Source organism: Pongo abelii, chromosome 4 (assembly GCF_028885655.2).
Source record: "Pongo abelii isolate AG06213 chromosome 4, NHGRI_mPonAbe1-v2.0_pri, whole genome shotgun sequence".
Classification (NCBI taxonomy): Eukaryota; Metazoa; Chordata; class Mammalia; order Primates; family Hominidae; genus Pongo; species Pongo abelii.
In genome coordinates, this window is record NC_071989.2 from 63,356,279 (window position 1) to 63,375,823 (window position 19,545).

General features: G+C 40.8%; 1 protein-coding gene across 2 annotated transcripts in view; it reads right to left on the reverse strand.

Annotated features, from left to right (window-relative positions):
* The window catches only part of ARL15 (ADP ribosylation factor like GTPase 15), a 429,205-nt gene that overhangs the window by 400,050 nt on the left and 9,610 nt on the right, over window positions 1-19,545 (reverse strand). Inside the window, exons 1-2 of one of the 2 annotated variants that reach the window (XM_054555005.2) lie at window positions 3,097-3,111; window positions 5-61 (exon numbers count right to left, since the gene is read on the reverse strand). Of the exons in view, the coding sequence (XP_054410980.1) occupies window positions 5-58 (54 nt within the window). The 5' untranslated portion in view covers window positions 59-61; window positions 3,097-3,111. 2 annotated transcript variants of the gene reach the window in all.

Consider the following 19,545-nt stretch of genomic DNA (forward strand, 5'->3'; position numbering starts at 1 on the left):
TTACCGTGTAAATCCCAATTCTACAAACAGCAAATGAGATCTGGATACATTCAGACATTCTCTATAAGATTAAAATAAGAATAAGAGATTACAATGAAATGTTTGTACCAAAGAACTGTCTTCATTCCCCTTGCTCTTGTTTCCCTCTTTAAAGAAAATCTGCTATATTCCAACATCTGTTTTATGAGCAAGTGGCTGAATTTCTTCTGTCTGTTTTCTAGGCTAGCTCAAAGAAGACAGGGATAATAAAATCTGGGGCATGTGGCTTTATCTTGGGACTGTAAGGCAGATACTTTGTCCTCTAATACAAGGGCATCATTTAAGGAGTGTAACTTATTGTAATGGTTTAATTTTACTTCTTTCAAATCTTGCTCTAATATCCCATTTTAATAATAAATATTTGGCTGCTATAAGTAGCTTTTTAAGCACTTCTTTTTCAGTTCAATTCTTATTAGATCATAAAAGTCTATAATCCTTATAATGGATAGAAAAAAAAATCTCTGTAAAAGGGAAACACTCATAGTTAAATGCTGAAAGTTATGAATGGGCTAAATTTTGACAGAAGACTGAGGTCCTTGGTCTCAGAATATCAATGGCAGTACTCAACTTAGAATTCACAACTTCTAATTCCCAAATCAAATTCAGATTCCTAAAACACATGCCCACTCACAAAACCATGCATACCAAACATGACTACTGGTTTCTTTTCCTTTCTTTAGCTGGAGAAATATTTTTAGCACATTAAATTAGTATGTAGTCAAAATAACCCTAACTTTATACAGTCGAACACTGTTATTATGGTTTATTGTTGACAAGTTAAAGCTTCTCCCTAAAGTTTATAATGTCATAAATCTCAGCAATCATGGTTTTATCCACTGTGGCAAGGAGGCAAAGATATAGGATCCCTGGCTTTCTGTGGTAGCCAAAAGGCTTCCAAAGACGCGGTCCTTGAGGAAGACCAATAAGTTGCATCAGACCCATTCTGCCAAAGGCTCTTGCCTCTTTAGACAATATCCACAAGAAACTGAATTCTGTATGATTGAAGGAATTTGGTAAATAAAAGATTGGAAAGCCAAAGGCTATATGCATGGACATTAAAAATAAAAATTACAGCAATGGAAAATCAAACTCAAAAGACAATCTGTTGAGTGAAGTACTTAAACTCAATCTAAACTTTCAAATAATTCCAAACATTCAACGGTGCTATTGTTCAAAACAAATGGCTGATGATTTCATACTGCGGATCATGATCACATCTATTATTAAGTTATTACTATCATGACCGTAACACTGTTGGGTTTATTTTGAATGAAATACACTACTGAAAACAAACCAGGGCCATGCCCTGGCATCCTCAGAGCCCAAGATTAAGAATGCTTATTGCCTTGTCCAAGATCATTCTTCCCATCTACCTTTGGAAATTACCCCAAGTTGTACCTTTGTACCATAATAGTGAATGACTGAACAACTCTCTGAGTAAGCTGGAAAAGTTATTTTCCCCAACTGAAAGATAGCTCTTATTTTATGCCACCTGGAATAAAAGATTTACCAGCTTTTCTTGGGGTTAAGTGTCCTGTGACTAAGTTCTCCAAAATGAGATGTAACTGAAAGATGCTTAAAGGGAACTGACTCTGAGAAGGGCCCTTTTTAGCTCTTCTGCCTTTCCTACTTCTTTTCCAGGCTGTAACGGAGACTTAATGTAGCTCCAGTGACAATCTTGGGTTGTGACAGCACAATGAGAACAGTGGACACATGAAGTAGAGCATACAGATAAGAGAACCCAAAGATGCAAATGACAGCAGAGTTGCCATTCCCTCCTCTTCCAGACTTTGTACATGAAATAGAAATCAACCTGTAACTTTTTGTTTTCTGAGACAGGGTCTCACTTGGTTGCCCAGGCTGGAGTACAGTGGTACAATCTGGAATCACTGTATCCTCAACATCCTGGGCTCAAGTGATCCTCCCACCTGAGCCTCCCAAGTAGCTGGGATTACAGGCGCATGCCACCATGCCCAGCAAATATTTTAATTTTTTTGTAGAGACAGGGTTTTGCCATGTTTCCCAGGCTGGTCTCGAACTCCTGAGCTCAAGTGATCCACCTGCCTCAGCCTCCCAAAATGCTGGGATTATAGGCATGAGCCACTGCACCCAGCCCTCTAACTTCTTTAAAAATTGTTGTGTGTCTCTCACAGCCTAACCTAATCCTAACCAGTACAGAGCAATGTTTGTTTTTAAAAAGTAGGTATTCCCAGCGCCATATGAAAGGGCTCTAGCATCTATCATGACAGAATAACTCTTTTTATGAGCTTTATCTTTTAAGGAGGGAGAAATATTTACTCTTTAGTTACTAAAAACCTACTTTCCACTCCTTTTCATATTCTCAAAATGTACAAGTATTGTTGTTGGGATTGCTAAAATTATTACCCTGAAAACCCTCAATTTATTTTGTGTAACTTTTTTTCTGACTAACCATATTACCTCATTCTCTCTAACCTCTAATCCTTACAAATACTGCCTTATCCTTGAACATCCGACCTCAGGCCAGGTGGCATGTCTATTGCCTCAGCTTGTAAATTCATTCTAACAATAATGTTCTCAACAATGGCCTCTTCCCTCTAATTACTAGGAGTCGGATACATATATTTAAAAACATAACCAAACTTCCTTTGATCACAGTATATGAACTGGTAATAAATTTTAAATAATTATATTATTTCCCTGTATAGATGCTGTATTTGCAAGAAACTATTTTAACTGTAAACCCATGAGACATAAGGCATAACTTGGAATGAAGGATAAGTAGTTAACTATTCCCAATAAAAGAATGAGTTTCTATCTCAGATAAACTCTGACCCAGTAGCCTCTACAGTAATATTCATAAATCTACATCTAGACTTGCCTGAGGAAGAACTAAAGAATATTATTTCAAAAATGAATCTCATCTTCTTTGCTGCCTCATCTAATAAAAGAGCAAAAAAGATGTCAAAAACAAGACAGATTGGTTACAATCTGTTTAAGACAGGTCTATAGAAAAAGAATGCCTAAGACAGAAAAAAGAAAAAGAATACTAAATTTGAAATTAATGTGATTACTTACAGTTTATTGTTGTTTTCCCTAAGAAATTTCAAAGGTAAGCATGAAAATAAAGGAGAAAACAAAACTTCAACAAGATGGCAGAAAATAAACGTTATTTACTATACAGTCCAAAAAATGGTATCAAGGTATAATTTGAGTTCCATCAGAGGGGTAATAAACACAATATTCTTTTAGAGAGCGATTTTTTATACTTAATATGATTGACATTCTAATTTTGATGTCCTGTGCAATCCCTCATCCTGATACAAAGCAAGATGACAGTTATATTATCTTCTCCTCTATAATTCTGCTTGATGAAAATTAAGAAGTTAGAACAGCCAAGCCAATTCTTCAGAGTCCTGCAAGCAGTTATGTTAAAACTGGTAAAACAAGAAAGGGCATAGGGGAGCAGTAAAACCCCTTTGAATGAGGCTCTAGCTTGGATCATCTATTTCCAAATAAGGTTAACAAAGATCCAGCATTTCCTCTCAATAGCAGACAAATGGGCTGAAGGCAAAGATGCAATAAATGGGGGATACAGAGAGTGACGACCCGTTCCAAGGTACATGGGAACGCTAAAGTGCCGCGTGGGTGGAATCCTTTCTGAGTAAATGTCGTGTCTGTCAATTATGCTTTAGTCACTCCTCCAGATTGGAAATAAACACTTGGGAATGCCACCTACTTCAGAACTGGCATCTCCTTCTGTTAGTATTGTCACTGAAAACATTAACAGTACATTATTTCACAACTCCCTTAGTACACTTGAAAGTAATTTTCCCCAAATGGGAAAAAAGTAAGTTTTTTTTAAAACTAATTACAAAATAAAATGAGGATTTGTTTACAAAATGTAGAGCATTTTGCTCCTCAGCATATATTTTATAGCTTCTTCACATTAGGAAAAAGGATGATGATAATCTACCCAAAGAGAAACATTTGCAAACTAATGCAAAGCTAATAAAATTGGCCTCTCAACATTTTCTAAAAATCTTTTCAGTGGTAACAGTGCCAACAGCATGCCAAGAGCATCTATACTTCCAAGCAATCTACAAATGCCCATGGATGGAACAGGTAAGAGTTCAATCAGTATTCAAAAAGGAATCAATCCTCTCCCTATTAAAAAATAACAATCATCATTATTAGCACATGATCTCTTTGTAAAATTCAATCACAAAGATTTGAAAAGCCATCTAGCAGAAATAACCTGAGATTTGAAAAGTCACCTAGCAAAAATAACCAAATGAAAGCATAAATCATCATATCAGAAGTTACAGATTTCATCCAGCAAAATGTTAGCCCATCTTCTATAAAACATCACTAAAAATCACATGTAATATCCAGGCAGATTTTGGCTGAAATGCTGAAGGTAAAAATAGTTCTCGTTCTGAAAATTCTGATTAAAAAGTACGGAGGGAGAGAAATCCCCTTCTAACTTATCAGAGTAAAATAATGAGTACCACTTATCTTGGAGAATTTATTCCTTCACTTTTGACCAGGCACTGGGAATTTTAAAACTCAGTCCAAAGAAAGAAAATGAAAAAAACATTTGAAGGGCTTTTTTTTTTATTATTATTTTTTTTTATGAGACAGGGTCTCACTGTGTCACCCAGGTTGGACTGCAGTGGCGCAGTCTTGGCTCACTGCTACCTGGACCTCCTGTACTCAAGCAATCCTCACACCTGAGCCTCCCAAATAGCTAGGACTTCAGGTGCATGCCACCATACCCAGCTAATTTTGTTTATCTTTTTGTAGAGATGAGTTCTCACTATGTTGGCCAGGTTGGTCTCAAACTCCTGGGCTCCAGCGATCCTCCCACCTCGGCCTGCCAAAGTGCTGGGATTGCAGGAATGAGCCACTGTACCTGGCCCAGAGCATTCATAATGTGGCAAGCACTTCTAGGTAAGTGTTAAGTATACAAACATAAAGAAGACCAAACCCTAGCATCAGTGATCTTCCAGTTCAGGAGAAAGCAGTAATTAAACATACCCGTGCCAGACAAGTGCAATGTAAATGTGTTCAGCACAATCAGGGGTATGCACAATGGGCTTTAGGGAAACAGAGTAGAGGCATCGAAGTCATTCTTATAGGCATGTCAGGAAAGACTTGGAAGCATCTCCTGAATTTTGAGTCTCAAAAGATTGAGAGGTATCCAAGTTCAAAGGAGTACAGAAGAAAATGGCATTCCAAATAAAAGCGAAAGCAAGAAACATCCCATAATGCTAATGCATGCCCTAGACACCTTCCTAGTCTTTGCAAATAATTGCTTCTCAGTCCGATATCAATTATTGATAACTATTAACTGACAATCTACATACTAATTAAAATGCATTCATATCAATATACAAAACATCCTCATTTTAAGACTTATCTCTAACTCCCTGCCAAAGGAATTTCCATTTGTCAGGGACTTAGCATGGTCACATTATAGAGTCTGTTTTGCCTCCCCACCCTTTTAGATGCAAAGGCCCACAAGCAAGATGCCACAGCTGATTGAACTAGCAGGCAGTTTAGCCTTAGTAGCTGACCAACAACCATGGTGTGGCCTAGCAGGAAGGGCCAGGCTAACCTAATCATATTCTTTTTCTCCCAAATTTGAGTTGAAAAATACTGAAAAGATGAAGCAGTTCATAGTGCAAAATAAAACTGAGGGAATACAAAAAGCAAAGCTATTAAATAACTTCATAACCATGAAGAATCACAGCAATCTAAATTTACAAAGCTACGAGTATGAATAAAAAGAAACTATGCAAAAAAGAAAAGCTACACAAAGCAGAGGAGAATAACAACCCTGCTAATAACCCCAAGAGAAGTAGACCCAGAAAGAAATCAATATGTGAAGAATGGCTGAGTGTAGTTGCAGACAAGTCTGTTTCTTAGTTAAAAAACTATATTCCTCAGTTTCCTTTGCAGCTAGGAATGGCGGCATGATCAAATTCTAGTAAATGAAATATAATCAGTAAGTCTTACAAGTCTTCCAGGAGGGAAGCACACTCTTCTTCTGCCCTTTCTCCATCCAGCTATCTGGAATGCAAAAGTGATGGCAGGAGCTCTGGCACTAATTTTGGACCATAAGCTTAAAGTCTACATATAGTGGGCAGAAGCTTCTTGGGGCCCTAATGACTTCTGGACTTACTTGCCTGAGCAAAAAAGGAAACTGTCAAAGCCACTATATTCCAACCAATTCCAGTCCTAATTGATACAGTGGTTGAGAGAATGTGACAGAACCACAATTTGAACTCAAGTCTTTTGGACTTGGGGGCCAAACTCAATCATTATGAGCAAGTGCAAATAAAGTCAAACAAACTGAGTAAAGCAGGTTTACAGTTTACATGTATTTTATGATTCAACAAATCATAAAATTCTGACTACCAAAGGCCAATAAAAAAGAAAAACATGCAGATGCAGTGTCACTCACCTACTACAAATAACACTTTGGACAAGCCTCTTTGACTCTGTAGCCTACCTGGACATATAAGGTTTTTCCCCCAATACAAGTACCTACAATAAGGCATATGGGCAATAAAAACTGAATATAGGCACCAGCTTCTCATGCATGGCAGAAACCTATCAAATTCAGATTTGTAAGGAGTAGATGAGACTTTCAAGAGCGCACGGGATTCTGGAAAGCCTACCGCATATTTTGCAAGGAAGTAAGAGGCCTGTCTCATTAACTTCAAGCAAAAGAATTTTCCATACGTCATTAACACCTAGAAGAACTCAGCCCAGGCACTGTAACTCCCTAAACCACTGATGCCCCAGTGTGGCAAGAGTAGCATAGATCGGCAATTCCTTTGAAAGGCTCAAGGATTTTAGATGCCCAAGCTGAAGCACCAATGAACTTGGTATTAATTCTCTTCATTAATTAAACAATTTCATATTTGCATTGACCACACACTTTGTGCCCAGCCATGTCCCATGCTGGGGACTGAACGTGAGCAAAGTCCCTGCTCTTATGGGGCCTACACTCCAGTGGTAGTGGCACACAAAACAACAAATAAAATCAACTTAGATGGTGACAAGTCCTGTGAAGGAAAAAAAAAAGAGAGAGAATGTGTAGGAGAGGGTGGATTTCCGGCACTGCTATTTTTAAGAGCAGATGTGGTCATTCTAACAATATTATAGACAATAGAAGAGATGCCAAAAAAGCTTTCAACAGCTTTGCTTCCCAAACCCCTTGCGTAGGCAAACACAGTATTCTACCGTAAAAAGTCACAGCATTAGACGCTCAATTCAATAATCCACAAATATTTATTGAGAAGCAATTCTGGGAGACATTAAGAGCAAATCTAACAGCTTTCGGTGTTAGACTTTCTGGAATCAAATCCCAGCCATACAACTTACTATTTGTAGGAGCTTGGGCAAGTTGCTTAACCTCTGTGCATTTTAATTTGTCATTTGTAAAATGAGGATCATAGTAGTACCTATTTCATTGGGTACTAAGAGGACTCAATGAGTTATAAAAGGAAACACAGTGAGCTCCAGATTTGTATTTTGTTTTATATATTTTGTAATTGACATATAATGTATATTTTAATTGAATATCTACTATGTTCCAGGCACACAACTTCCTCTAAGCATTTGCATAACGGGGCCCCACACACCAGGAAGCCCCAGGGGCTGCAGTCTGCCATCAGCTTCTATAGCTGCCTTGCATTCAGGCCTTGTCTGTACTCTTGGCATCTCCGTCTGCTGTCAGCTGCATTACCAGGACTAACTCCTGTGACTTCTTACTGCAAATACTGTAACCCAGAATGGTAACTCTGAGATTCCCCAAAGGAGTAAACATTCCAAATCCAAGTTTCTCTCTTACCACTCTGTCTCAACAGAGCCAGCAACTGAGGCAAAACAATAAACAACATCCATTTTTTAGCCAGGCCTCACAATATTGTCCAGATTGGCAATGCACCATGTTTAAACTGAAGAAGTTCTAGTCTACATTATATAAAATTATATCAACTATCACTCAACCTTTTTTTTTTTTTTTGAGGTAGAGTCTCACTCTGTCACGAGGCTGGAGTGCAGTGGCGCGATCTCGGCTCACTGCAACCTCCGCCCACCTCCTGGGCTCAAGCGATTCTCCTGCCTCAGCCTCCTGAGTAGCTGGGATTACAGGTGAGTGCCACTACGTCCAGCTAATTTTCCTATTTTTAGTAGAGATGGGGTTTCACCATGTTGGCCAGGATGGTCTCGATCTCCTGATCTCGTGATCCGCCCTCCTTGGCCTCTCAAAGTGCTGAGATTACAGGCGTGAGCCACCGTGTCCAGCATCACTCAACATTTTAATATTCAATAATATTTAATATTTTTAATGCTGTTATAATGATAGGCATCTACTTTGCCATGCATTGTCCATTAGGCACTTACGAGCAAAATTAATTAGAATCATAAGGAAAATTATATTTATTCAATTATCCAGAGTATGAATTCATCTTCCATTCCCTAAGTCCCATTCCTTTTTAATATAATTAAATGAACACAGCTTTTCAGCATTGTCCTTCTACTAAAACCTGAGAAATCGTTGTTTAGGGGTTCTTTCCTTGAATTTATCTTTTTAAGCCACTTCTTTGGGCATGATACCTACATTGTCAAATCTATATTTAAAGTCCTCAAAATATTCAAATGGCCAACCCCTTTTACTGAATCAGTACTTCTATATCAACTTACAAAAATTATTGTACTGCCAGGAAAAGGCTGACTACAGGAGAACGTGGTCTAACAACCACTTAAAGGTTCAAAAAAATTTCTATTTGCTTATTAATTAGACAATCTCAACTTTTCTTCTTGTTTGTCTAACTGTGGAGGGAAAAGAAAGGTAAGCTTTGAGGTTAGACAAACCTGGGTTTGAACCATTCAATAAGTTACTTTAGAAAACTCATCCACCCTGAACCTCAATAAGTGGTCCTCAGATGAAAAAAGAGAACAGACAATCCTTGGTTTCCATGGGGGATTGGCTCCAGGACCCTCTGCAGATACTAAAATCTGTGGATGCTCAAGTTCCTATATGAAATGCTGTAATATTTGCATATAACCTACACATATCCACCTGTATACTTTAAATCATCTCTAGATTACTTATACCTAATACAATAACAATGTTGTGTAATTATTAGACTGTATTTTTTATTTTGCATTATTTTTTATATTTTTTTGTTCAAATATTTACAATTTGCAGTTCATTGAATCTGCAGATCTAGAACCCGCAGATACAGAGGGCTAACTATAATAATACTAAAGCTACTAACTCTGTTGAATTAAATAAGCAAGCATCAGGTGCTTAGCAAAGGGAAGATATTTTCTCACACCTAGTGAACCCAAAGCCAAGCCACCCACATCTACTACTGGAATGTGGATGAGTCTACTGAACAGGCCCCACTAGTTCCCATCTGATCCCTGTATAATCCATCTTCCACTCAACAGCCAGAGCAAGTTTTCAACACGTAAATCTGGTGCTATCACCTCCTGCTTAAAACTATTTAATAGTTTAAGAGCAATCTTAACAGAAACCCAACTCCCAGCCACAACCGCCAGGCCCTACGGAATCTTAACTGGGCTCCCCTGGGGCTAGGGTTCACAGCCAATTTCTTTGAGCCACTCTTCCGCATCTGATACCCCAACCTCTGAGATTCCTATGAGCAGCTATACCACTGTCTCATACTTGCTGAAGACAAATAGCCCCAATCAATACACTCAGGGAACTACCTGGGGTTTTCTGTAAGTCCCAGGGATCCCTGTGCCCAACTCAGGTGGTAATATCTACCTACTTTTGTCCCCAGGGACTCACCCTATTTCCCTTTTCTTTTTCAAGGGATACCACTTTTTCCTAAGTCTTGTAGATTTTCTCCTTACCCCTATCCCTAAAGCCTGGCTGGCAAGTGGCACGAGCCCTCCCTCCCTCCCATGCTGTTGATGTTCTTGCTTCTCCAAAGGTGTGCACACTGGCCCTTCTTTATGAATGGGTTTTAGTGCTAAGGACTAAAGGGAACAGATATGTGGAGGTTGATATAAAAATCTAACAACTAAAGGCAGTATAGTCATTGCCTATGTTTCTGACATGTCGTGTGGATAAGCAAGCCACTGAAACTCCTGCCCTCCACCTGTTATCAGCAAGCGGATCTCTCCAAAGTCCTTCCTTCACTCTCAAACCAGAAGGCAGAATCACAACCCATGAACCAGGTGAGCTATAGCCCCTCGTAAGCCCACTCCTTTCAGATGAACAGTTTGCATTTCTGAGGGCAGAGTTCCTATTCAAGCATTTCATTAAGATAGTGAATAATGTCTAGTAACTATACCTATAAAAATCGAGTAGAACCATGCACAATTCAATTTAAAAGGATGGCCTTATCTTACAAGTCACAAGAGAAGGAAAAAAAGGCATTTACTAAGGTTCTGCTATGTGCTAGGTATTTTTATACTGTCATCTCACTCATCGTTCACAATTAGAGCAATGTGGGTATTTCCAGGCCTGTTTGTCATATTAAAACAACAAAAGGATACTAGCCTGAGGCTAGGAAGTGGCAGAACGTAGACTACTGCCTAGGTCTAATTCTAAGCCCGTCCTTTTCCAACTCTGCAACCTTACACGGTGTTGCAAAGGGACAGTTGGATATTGAAGAAATACTTTTAAGTAGAAATTGAATTTTAACTAGAGACTGAAATGAGAAACAACATATTCAAATGTACTGTATATAAAATTTTAACACACACCACCCACACATAACTCATACTGCCAGAGTAACTTGGGGTGGGTGGAGAGGTCAAGCCTCATGATAAAACCTATGTTCTGCCTTCTCACTGAAGATCAGCTCAACATTGCACAGTGAGCTACTTTCCAATCTGTAACATTTGCAACTATGATTCTGTTGGAATCCTGTTTTTCCTCAATGCTACACCAAAAAGAGAACAAAATGCAGAACCAAATAAACTATTTGATAAGCCTTCAGTTCTCAACCATGTCTAAAGGCAGTTTTTGTGTTCATCAGAACAGCTTCATTGTCCTCACTGATTAATATATAATAATAATAAACATGTAAATAAATATCATAAATATAGGCTTGTAAAAAGTCAAATATAGTAAAATATCACTTGTTTAATAGTTCTGCATAAAATTAGTTGGAAAAAACTCCACTGCCTAAATAAAAAGAAACATGTTAGTTCCTCCCCTATACCACAATGTTTTCTTAAATAACTCATAGTAAAGTGAAGAGAGATTGGCTGATACATTAGCACCAACCTAGAAGCAAGGAAAAAGTTGAAAGGAACTTTGCATCTATTTCAACCTCTCACTCAGTGCATGAACCCCTTTCTGTGATGTCCCTAACAGGCAGGGAGCCAGCTTCTGTCCTGTCATTTCCTACTCAAGGAAGATGAACAAATCTTAAGAGAATTCTTCTTTACCTGAACCAATACCTGGCCTTCCTATGATCTTGACCTGCTCAGATTCATAGAAGACTTTATGCCCTTCAAACAACTAAAGCCACTGATCATATCATCCTTTTTTTTTTTTATTGTTTTGAGATGAAGTCTCACTCTGTGGCCAGGCTGGAATGCAGTGGCACGATCTCAGCTCACTGCAACCTCCACCTCCTGGGTTCAAGCAATTCTGCCTCAGCCTCCCAAGTAGCTGGGACTACAGGCACGTGCCACCCACACCCAGCTAATTTTTGTATTTTAGTTTCACCATGTTGGTCAGGCTGGTCTTGAACTCCTGACCTCATGTGATCCACCTGCCTCGGCCTCCCAAACTGTCTCGCTCTTCTTTAAAGTTTCTCCCCAAGTCCAAAAGCCAAAACTCCAATGCCAGTGAAAAGTATCATGCAATACTGCCTCTCTTCTTTGAGGAGGTAGGTAAATCCTATTCTACTAAACCAGCGGCTGGCAAATTCCAATCTGTGGGAAAATCCAGTCCACTGCCTGGTTTTGCCAATAAAGTTCTGTTGAAACACAACCACAGCCATCTGCCTATCTATTGTCTATAGCTGCTTTCAAACTACTAAGGTGGAGTTCAGTAGTTGAAAGAAAGACGTATGTATATTATGTTCAGTGTTACAGGCTACAGTCTCAGTAGTTACAAGGGTCATCCCTGTATTATTTAGGATGCCCAAATGCCTGCCAAACATTAAGCTCACAATAAGTATTTGCTGAGTAAGGAAGATCAGAAAAGGAAAGAGGGAGATTAGAAAGAAGGGAAGGTAGGGCTTTTCTTCTCCCAAAACTAACCTGAAATCCAGCCTTATAGAATACTTTAAAACCTGACAGATCCTTGTCTTGCTGCAAGATCTTTTAACACAGGGCTACACAGCAGAATTAAAATCGAGGACCTAAAGTGACTATGTTTCATTTCAGGCACATAAACACTGATTAAAATATCATTTAATAAAACAAAAGTCCTTGTTAATTTTGAATGCACAGGAAAATACTACTCATAGTGTTAGAAGCACATGTATTTGTTATTGTTGCTACTGCTTATTGTCTTAATATCACTCACTGCAGTTATATAAAGCAATTGGGATAAATAATCTTTCCCTCAGATGAACTCTTAAGCACTCTGGATTTGGGGAAATAGAAAAGAACTGCTTTAAGACAGATGAGGAAAAGACTGAATCATCAATGAGCTTACTCTAACTCTTGATTCTTCATCTCCTTCACGTTTTAATAATCATTCACTTTTACGATGGTTTATTCAAGACAACCTTTGTAGAAAGTATTAAAATATGCATCACATCTTGCACAGCTTTTCAACTTTTTAAGCAACTTGTTTCATTATACTTGTGTTCTCTTACAAAGAATCTGATGTGAAGAATTTTAGAATTAGCAATGCAAGATCTTTCTCAACATGGAATCGAAATTTTTACTGAGTCCATTTTATAAAACTATTTCAAGTGAATATTAAGCCCACATAATTATTTATGACAAAACAGGAAGAACTCAGAAGACATGAAATGGAAAATAGTCACCTATGGGTATTAACAAAGATCCCCAGTATAGTTAGGTATTCTCCCCAAATAATGACATAATGAAACTAAAACATCACTAGCACAGGAATCTCAGGATGCACAAAAATTGCAGCCTACATCCACAGAAATAATAAACAGGGGCTGCACTCCAGGCTCAAAAAGTGATGCTACCCACAGCCCAAAGCCAGGTCAGCAGGGACCCCGAAAGAGTCGAGAAATGCAAAGGAAACCTAGGAGCAATCACGTGATCACATCTAAATGACCCAACCTTTAAAACACACATAGAAATCCCAAAAAATCATAGGAAAAAGTATGTTACACTGAAAAAAAACATTACTGGTCAGCAATATAAAATATACATTTCTATACAAAATGAAACGAAGAGAGAAATCCAATAATCCCAAGAGGTTTTCTACTTTAGCCCAGTGACTTGAAAAGAGAACCAGCCTCATTCAGGAAACCTTCGAAATGACCAAGAACGGCAACATTACCCAATAAATTGTCCCAATGCTCCTTCCTCTACCATACCCTGCCTCTCAGGAAACATTCATACAGGAAGAAGGGATAAAAGAGCTGGCCAATAAATCACATGCTCTGCTTCTCAAAAGCAGAAACTTGACTTTCAAATTGTTTGACTCCAATGAAATAGGAACTGAAGGCTCCAAACAATAACAGAATTCCAGAGTAGCACCTCAGAAAACTCATCTACTGAGTTGGCTTGTGAGGCCGAACTTAGGTAACAGCTGTAAGCATAACTGGGCTGAGGTGAGATGTGGGCCACCCTCTTCCCTGCCAGGACCTTTCACCCTGTGAATCAGAAATAGCTGCCACTTAAAACACCAGCAAGCAGCTGAAGTGTCTTTAACTCAGTTACCCTACACTACGCGTATTAGGCAGAGGCAGGGAGATTTTTGGAAGGCTGGTAGCGGGAAAATGAATCGAAATGGAGCAAAATCTTTTTGGTGACAACAGTACCATAAGTCCTTGTTTTATATACACTTTTGTAGTACTTACAGAATTAGGCTCTCTTTTAAATGCTTTATATATACATTAACTCAATTCTGCGAGGTAGGTATTTAATACTATCATTACACCCACTTTGCATACAAGGAAACAGGTACGGAGGCTGCAGAGCAGGTAAGTCACAGAGCTAGAATGCAAATGCAGGCAGTCTGGCTCTGCCCCTAACCATTATTATGTGCAGCATCTCAGTCCAACCAAATATTTACTCAGCACCTGTCATGTGTACTTGTGCCAGGTTCTGGGCATATTAAGAGACCTGCAACCCAGCCCTGCACTGTGCCACAATGTGCTCTGTCCTATAACACAGACAGGAACAAACGCCCGAGGCTGGGTCATGGCTAGCACATTAGGCACCTCTGCGCCAGTTCACAATGGGGATCTGGGCAAGCCAAGCAGGGGCTGGATTTCAGCCCCACTTGCCCCCTTGGCCAGGCACTTCTGTGCAGTGTCTAACAGGCCTCACTGTCTGAGGCAGCCCTGCAGTGGCCCTGGAAGGACCCTCAATTCTGTTTTGGTAGTGAAAGGTTGGGAGAAGAGAAGGTTTAAATAACAGGAGGAGAGAAAACTAAAAATTATTTCCACAATACTATGCTCCTTATCATTTTAATTAGATAGAAGTCATGATCACAGAGCCCATTTTAGCTTTACTAACAATGCATCCAGATTACTATACAATTGTTCCAGACATAACATAAGAGGGCTAACCTCACAAACTGTCCTAACAAAACAGCCCTAAGCAGGCTGCCCACAACAAAACAAACTCCAGGCTCCAACAACTGCCTGCGTCCAGATTTCAGTCCTGTAGTTGGAAAGGCCTCGGCTTGGGCCATCTTCATTAGCTTCTGGACTCAGCACTTCAAACTACCAATTCTCTGCCCCAGGAACCTGAAACTGGCAGGACTCAATCCCAGGGACCCCTCCAAAGAAATCCAGCCTAGTGACAGATCCAGACAGCAACTGAGTCCCTTGAGGGGGGTCCAGTCTGCCCATTCATCAGGAACCAGAACTCCCCTGGAAGTGCAACCCCTCTTAGTAGAAAAAAATAGGCCGAGAGTCTCAAGAATCTCTTCTTGAGCTGTGGGTTTAGTAATCTGAATGAGGACCCACTGTAGCACAATCAACCTGGGCCTAATCTTCTCCCAACTACCTAAACCTGGGAAATGCTAGATGAAATAGCATCTTTCATATTCAGGTCATCCTTACTGTACACTGCTCTGTGCCTCCTTTCCAATAAGCCCATCTCACGCTAGTACCTGCCCTCCCCAGCCTTTCCATAGAACCCTCTGCCACAGTGGTGGTGGTGCATTAACTCTGCAGAACTCACTAGGAAAGAGGGCTTTGGAGCCAGATTTCTTGGGTTTAAGTCCCAGCTCTGCCTCTTAACTTGCTGTATTTCCTTAATCAAGTTCCTTATTCTTTCTACATCTCAGTTTTGACATCGGAAAAATTGAGATGATACTGCTAGTACCTACCTCACAGAGTTGTTTTAAGGATTCAATAAGTAAAGCCCTTAGAAAGTACCTACCAATATAAATACTGTGATTTTTTCTTTTGCTATTATGAAGAACAAGAAGAGGCAGGAAAGGAGGAAGTAACAAGCACTAACCTAAGAGTATGTGTATTATTTCAGTTACTCTTCACAGCAAATCCAAGAGGTAGTTCCTCTAACTGTCCCCACTCTACTAACGAGAAACGTGAGGCACTGAAAAGGCAACTAACTTGCCAAAGTTACACAGAATAGTTGGTGAAGCCAAGGAGTTCAACCCAAAGCCTGCAGCACTCAACCATGAAACGAACTCCTCTACATCCACAAAAGCTCTGTTAAATGTACCCTCTATCTTGTGGCCTAACTCAATCCCTTGAAACCACCCTCCTCCACTCTTGGGCCACGACCCTCCCACTCCTTTCAAGACTCAGGACAATGCACTCTATCCAGTGTCCTCTACTGCTCCTTGTTAATGATGTCAACCAACCTTGCCTCATTCACTAAGGATTTCTGATATCTGGCTCAGTCTTTCACTCAAACATAAGCCCTGCTATGGTCCTGGTGACTTCATCCATGAGGATGATCCATCTGACACTTTGGCTGTATTCCCTCTGCTGCCTCATGACCTCCTCACCTTTTACCTGCTGCCAGCCATAGCCACACCCTGGGGCCTCCCCTTGGAGAGTCTACCTCTGACCTCTGCAGTCTTCAATTCACACCCCTATTGTCTGACCACATTGAACTTTCTTTCCCTCCAGTTTTCTGACTTGTTACTCCATACAACATTTATGGTTCAGCCTCATCAAGACCACCAGTCCCTTCCATCTTCTACTTTCTTTTTTTTTTGAGACGGAGTCTCGCTCTGTCGCCCAGGCTGGAGTGCAGTGGCACAATCTCGGCTCACTGCAAGCTCCGCCTCCCGGGTTCACGCCATTCTCCTGCCTCAGCCTCCCCAGCAGCTGGGACTACAGGTGCACGCTGCCACGCCCGGCTAATTTTTGTATTTTTAGTAGAGATGGGGTTTCACCGTGTTAGCCAGGATGGTCTCGATCTCCTGACCTTGTGATCCGCCCACCTCGGCCTCCCAAAGTGCTGGGATTACAGGCATGAGCCACCATGCCCGGCCCCATCTTCTACTTTCTATTTGCCCTTCCTTCCTTTCCTATAACTCAGATCTCAGTCTATCATTTCAACTATTTTCTTACCAGTGTTAAGTTCCCGCACCCCATTGTCTACCTATGGATTCACCTTAGATTAGGAAAAACCCTAACCCTTACCAATCTAACGGCCCACCTTCTTAAAACTACATCTAGATAGCTACAAAGGCTACAAGGAAAGAAAAAAGAAATCACACAACCATCTAAATGTGTACCAAGACGGTCTGCAACTTCAGCACCACACAACTACCAACCCTCTGTGTCCCTGGTCATCCTCGGCCCTCCGTCTTCACTGCAGCTTCTTCAATCCTCCTCAGTTAAAACCCCTACCTGACCACATTTCAGTCACACTTGGCAAAATGACCTCACATTCTACTTCACCAGCACTGCGCCATCTCTAGTCCCATTTAAGGAAAGCCACCCCCCAACCTTCCTGCCCCTCCAGTTCCAGCCCTTTCTCTTCTCTTTCCTGATGAATGTCTCATAAAACATTCATTGGAGCAGGATCATTTCCTCATTCCCCACTCCTCCACTAATCAGCACCGCAACAAGGCCCATGACAGCCCTCTGGCCAAGGTCACCACTGACATGAATTCAGTGGTCATTTTCCAGTCATTATCTTCCATGATCTCTGGTCAACGTTTAACAAAATTGGCCACTTTCTCCTTCTGGAAAGTCTCTATCCTCAGCCTGCTTGACATCACACTCTCCAGGTTTCCTTCCAACCTCTCGGTTCTCTTTCTCCCAGGCTCCTCTTTTTGGTTGCTGTCGGTTTTGTTTTTTTTTTTTCATTTTCATTTTTTGTTTTGAGATGAGGTCCTGTTCTGTCACCCAGGCTGGAGTGCAGTGGCACAATCACGGCTCATTGCAGCCTCAACATCCCAGGCTCAGGTGATCCTCCTGCCTCATCCTCCCAGGTAATTGGTGCCACCGGTGCATGCCACCATGCTTGGCTATCTTATTTTTTTGTAGAGACAGGGGTCTCACTATGTTGCCCAGTCTAGTCTCAAACACCTGGTCCCAAGTGATCCTCCCTCCTTGGCCTCCAAAAGTGCTGAGATTACAGGCACAAGCCACCATGACTGGCTGCCAAGCTCCTCTTTGGTTCCTTTACTTTTGGTGATCCCATAAAAGCTGCATGTATACTACATGCCAGCAGTGGCTGAGGCCGTAGGCATCCTCAAGTCTTTTCCTTTCCCACACAACTGAACCCTCATGCATGGCTATGGCTTTAGCTACCATCTAAGTGGTTGCAAATGTGAGCTCAAACACCAGCCAGACCTAGGTTCAAATTCTGGCTCCACCATGTCTTAGGCACAACATTTAATTTCTCTAAGCTTCAGTTTTCTAAACTCTAAAATGATAATAGTAAATGTATAGCATACAAAAAATACTGAGCACTGTGCCTCCTGCAAAATATTAATAATATAGTATAGTATACAGTATGTAACAATAATTGTTAGCTATTAGCTTTTTTTGTTTTGTTTTGTTTTGAGACAGAGTCTTGCTCTGTCGCCAGGCTGGAGTGCAGTGGCGCAATCTCGGCTCACTGCAATCTCCACCTCCTGGGTTCAAACGATTCTCCTGCCTCAGCCTCCCAAGTAATTGGGACTATAGGCGCGCACCACTACGCCTGGCTAATTTTTTGTATTTTAGTAGAGATGGGGTTTCACCATGTTGGCCAGATGGTCTGGATCTCCTGATCTCGTGATACACACACCTCAGCCTCTCAAAGTGCTGGGATTATAGGCGTGAGCCACCGCGCCTGGCCCTAGGTATTAGTTTTAACTACATCTCCAAACCTCACCTCTGAGTTTCCATTTACCTATGTGAAATCTCAAGTTGAATTACTGCACAAGCAGTTCAAACTCAGTCACTCTAAAATCAAACTTCTCCCTTTCCCACCAAACCTGCTATTTCTTCAGGGTTACAGATCACAGTGCATGACCCCATTACCCACCTCAATACCTACAGTGGTTTTAAAACATGCCCAAAAATTCTTCAACCTTCCTCCCACCATGAGATATCTCTCTTCTGCCCTTGAACCTAGCAATGCCTTTTTTACTGTCTTGATGAAAAGAACACAGTAAAAGTGACACTGAATCACTGTTGAGGATTGGGTAGAAAAGACCAGGCAGTTTCTGCCAGTTTCTCTTGGTACATTTGCTCTGTAAGCCTTCAGCCTCAATATGAAAAGTCCAGTTATCTTGAGGCCATCACATAGAAAGACCACATGAAGAGAGATGCCCCAGGGGGCCACCCTTGTCCAGCACCCAGCTGTTGCAATGTACCCAGCTCAGATGCCAGGCATGTGTATGAAGCCTTGAGGTGACCCCACCCTCCATCTGATTACAACTTCATGAGGGATCCTGAACAATAACTGCCTAGTTGAACCCAGTCAACCCCCGATTCACAAGTAAAATACATTGTTATTGTGTTAAACTATTGTTTTAAGGTGGTTCATTACTCAGTAATAGATAACCAGAACAATGCTCAAACCAAAAACCTAAGAATTATCCCTGAGATCTACTCTGTTGTCATCTTCCACATCCAATTACAAAATTCTGGCAATTCTTAAATGTTGCTTAAATCCATCTACATTTCTGCATCTCCCCTCCCCCTTCCTGGCTGTGAACACCATCATCTCATTTCTGGATCAGGACATCTTCCTAACTAGTCTTGCTCCAGTCTTCCCCCACTTTCCAATCCTTCTCTGCACTGTAGACAGATCTGACCATGTCATTGCAGGCAAACTTTTAGGGTTTCCATGACCCTAGCTGGGCTCTGCAGCTTCATTTCTAGCACTGCTCCAAACCCTGCTCCAAAAACACAGAACCCCTGAAGTTCCTTGAAG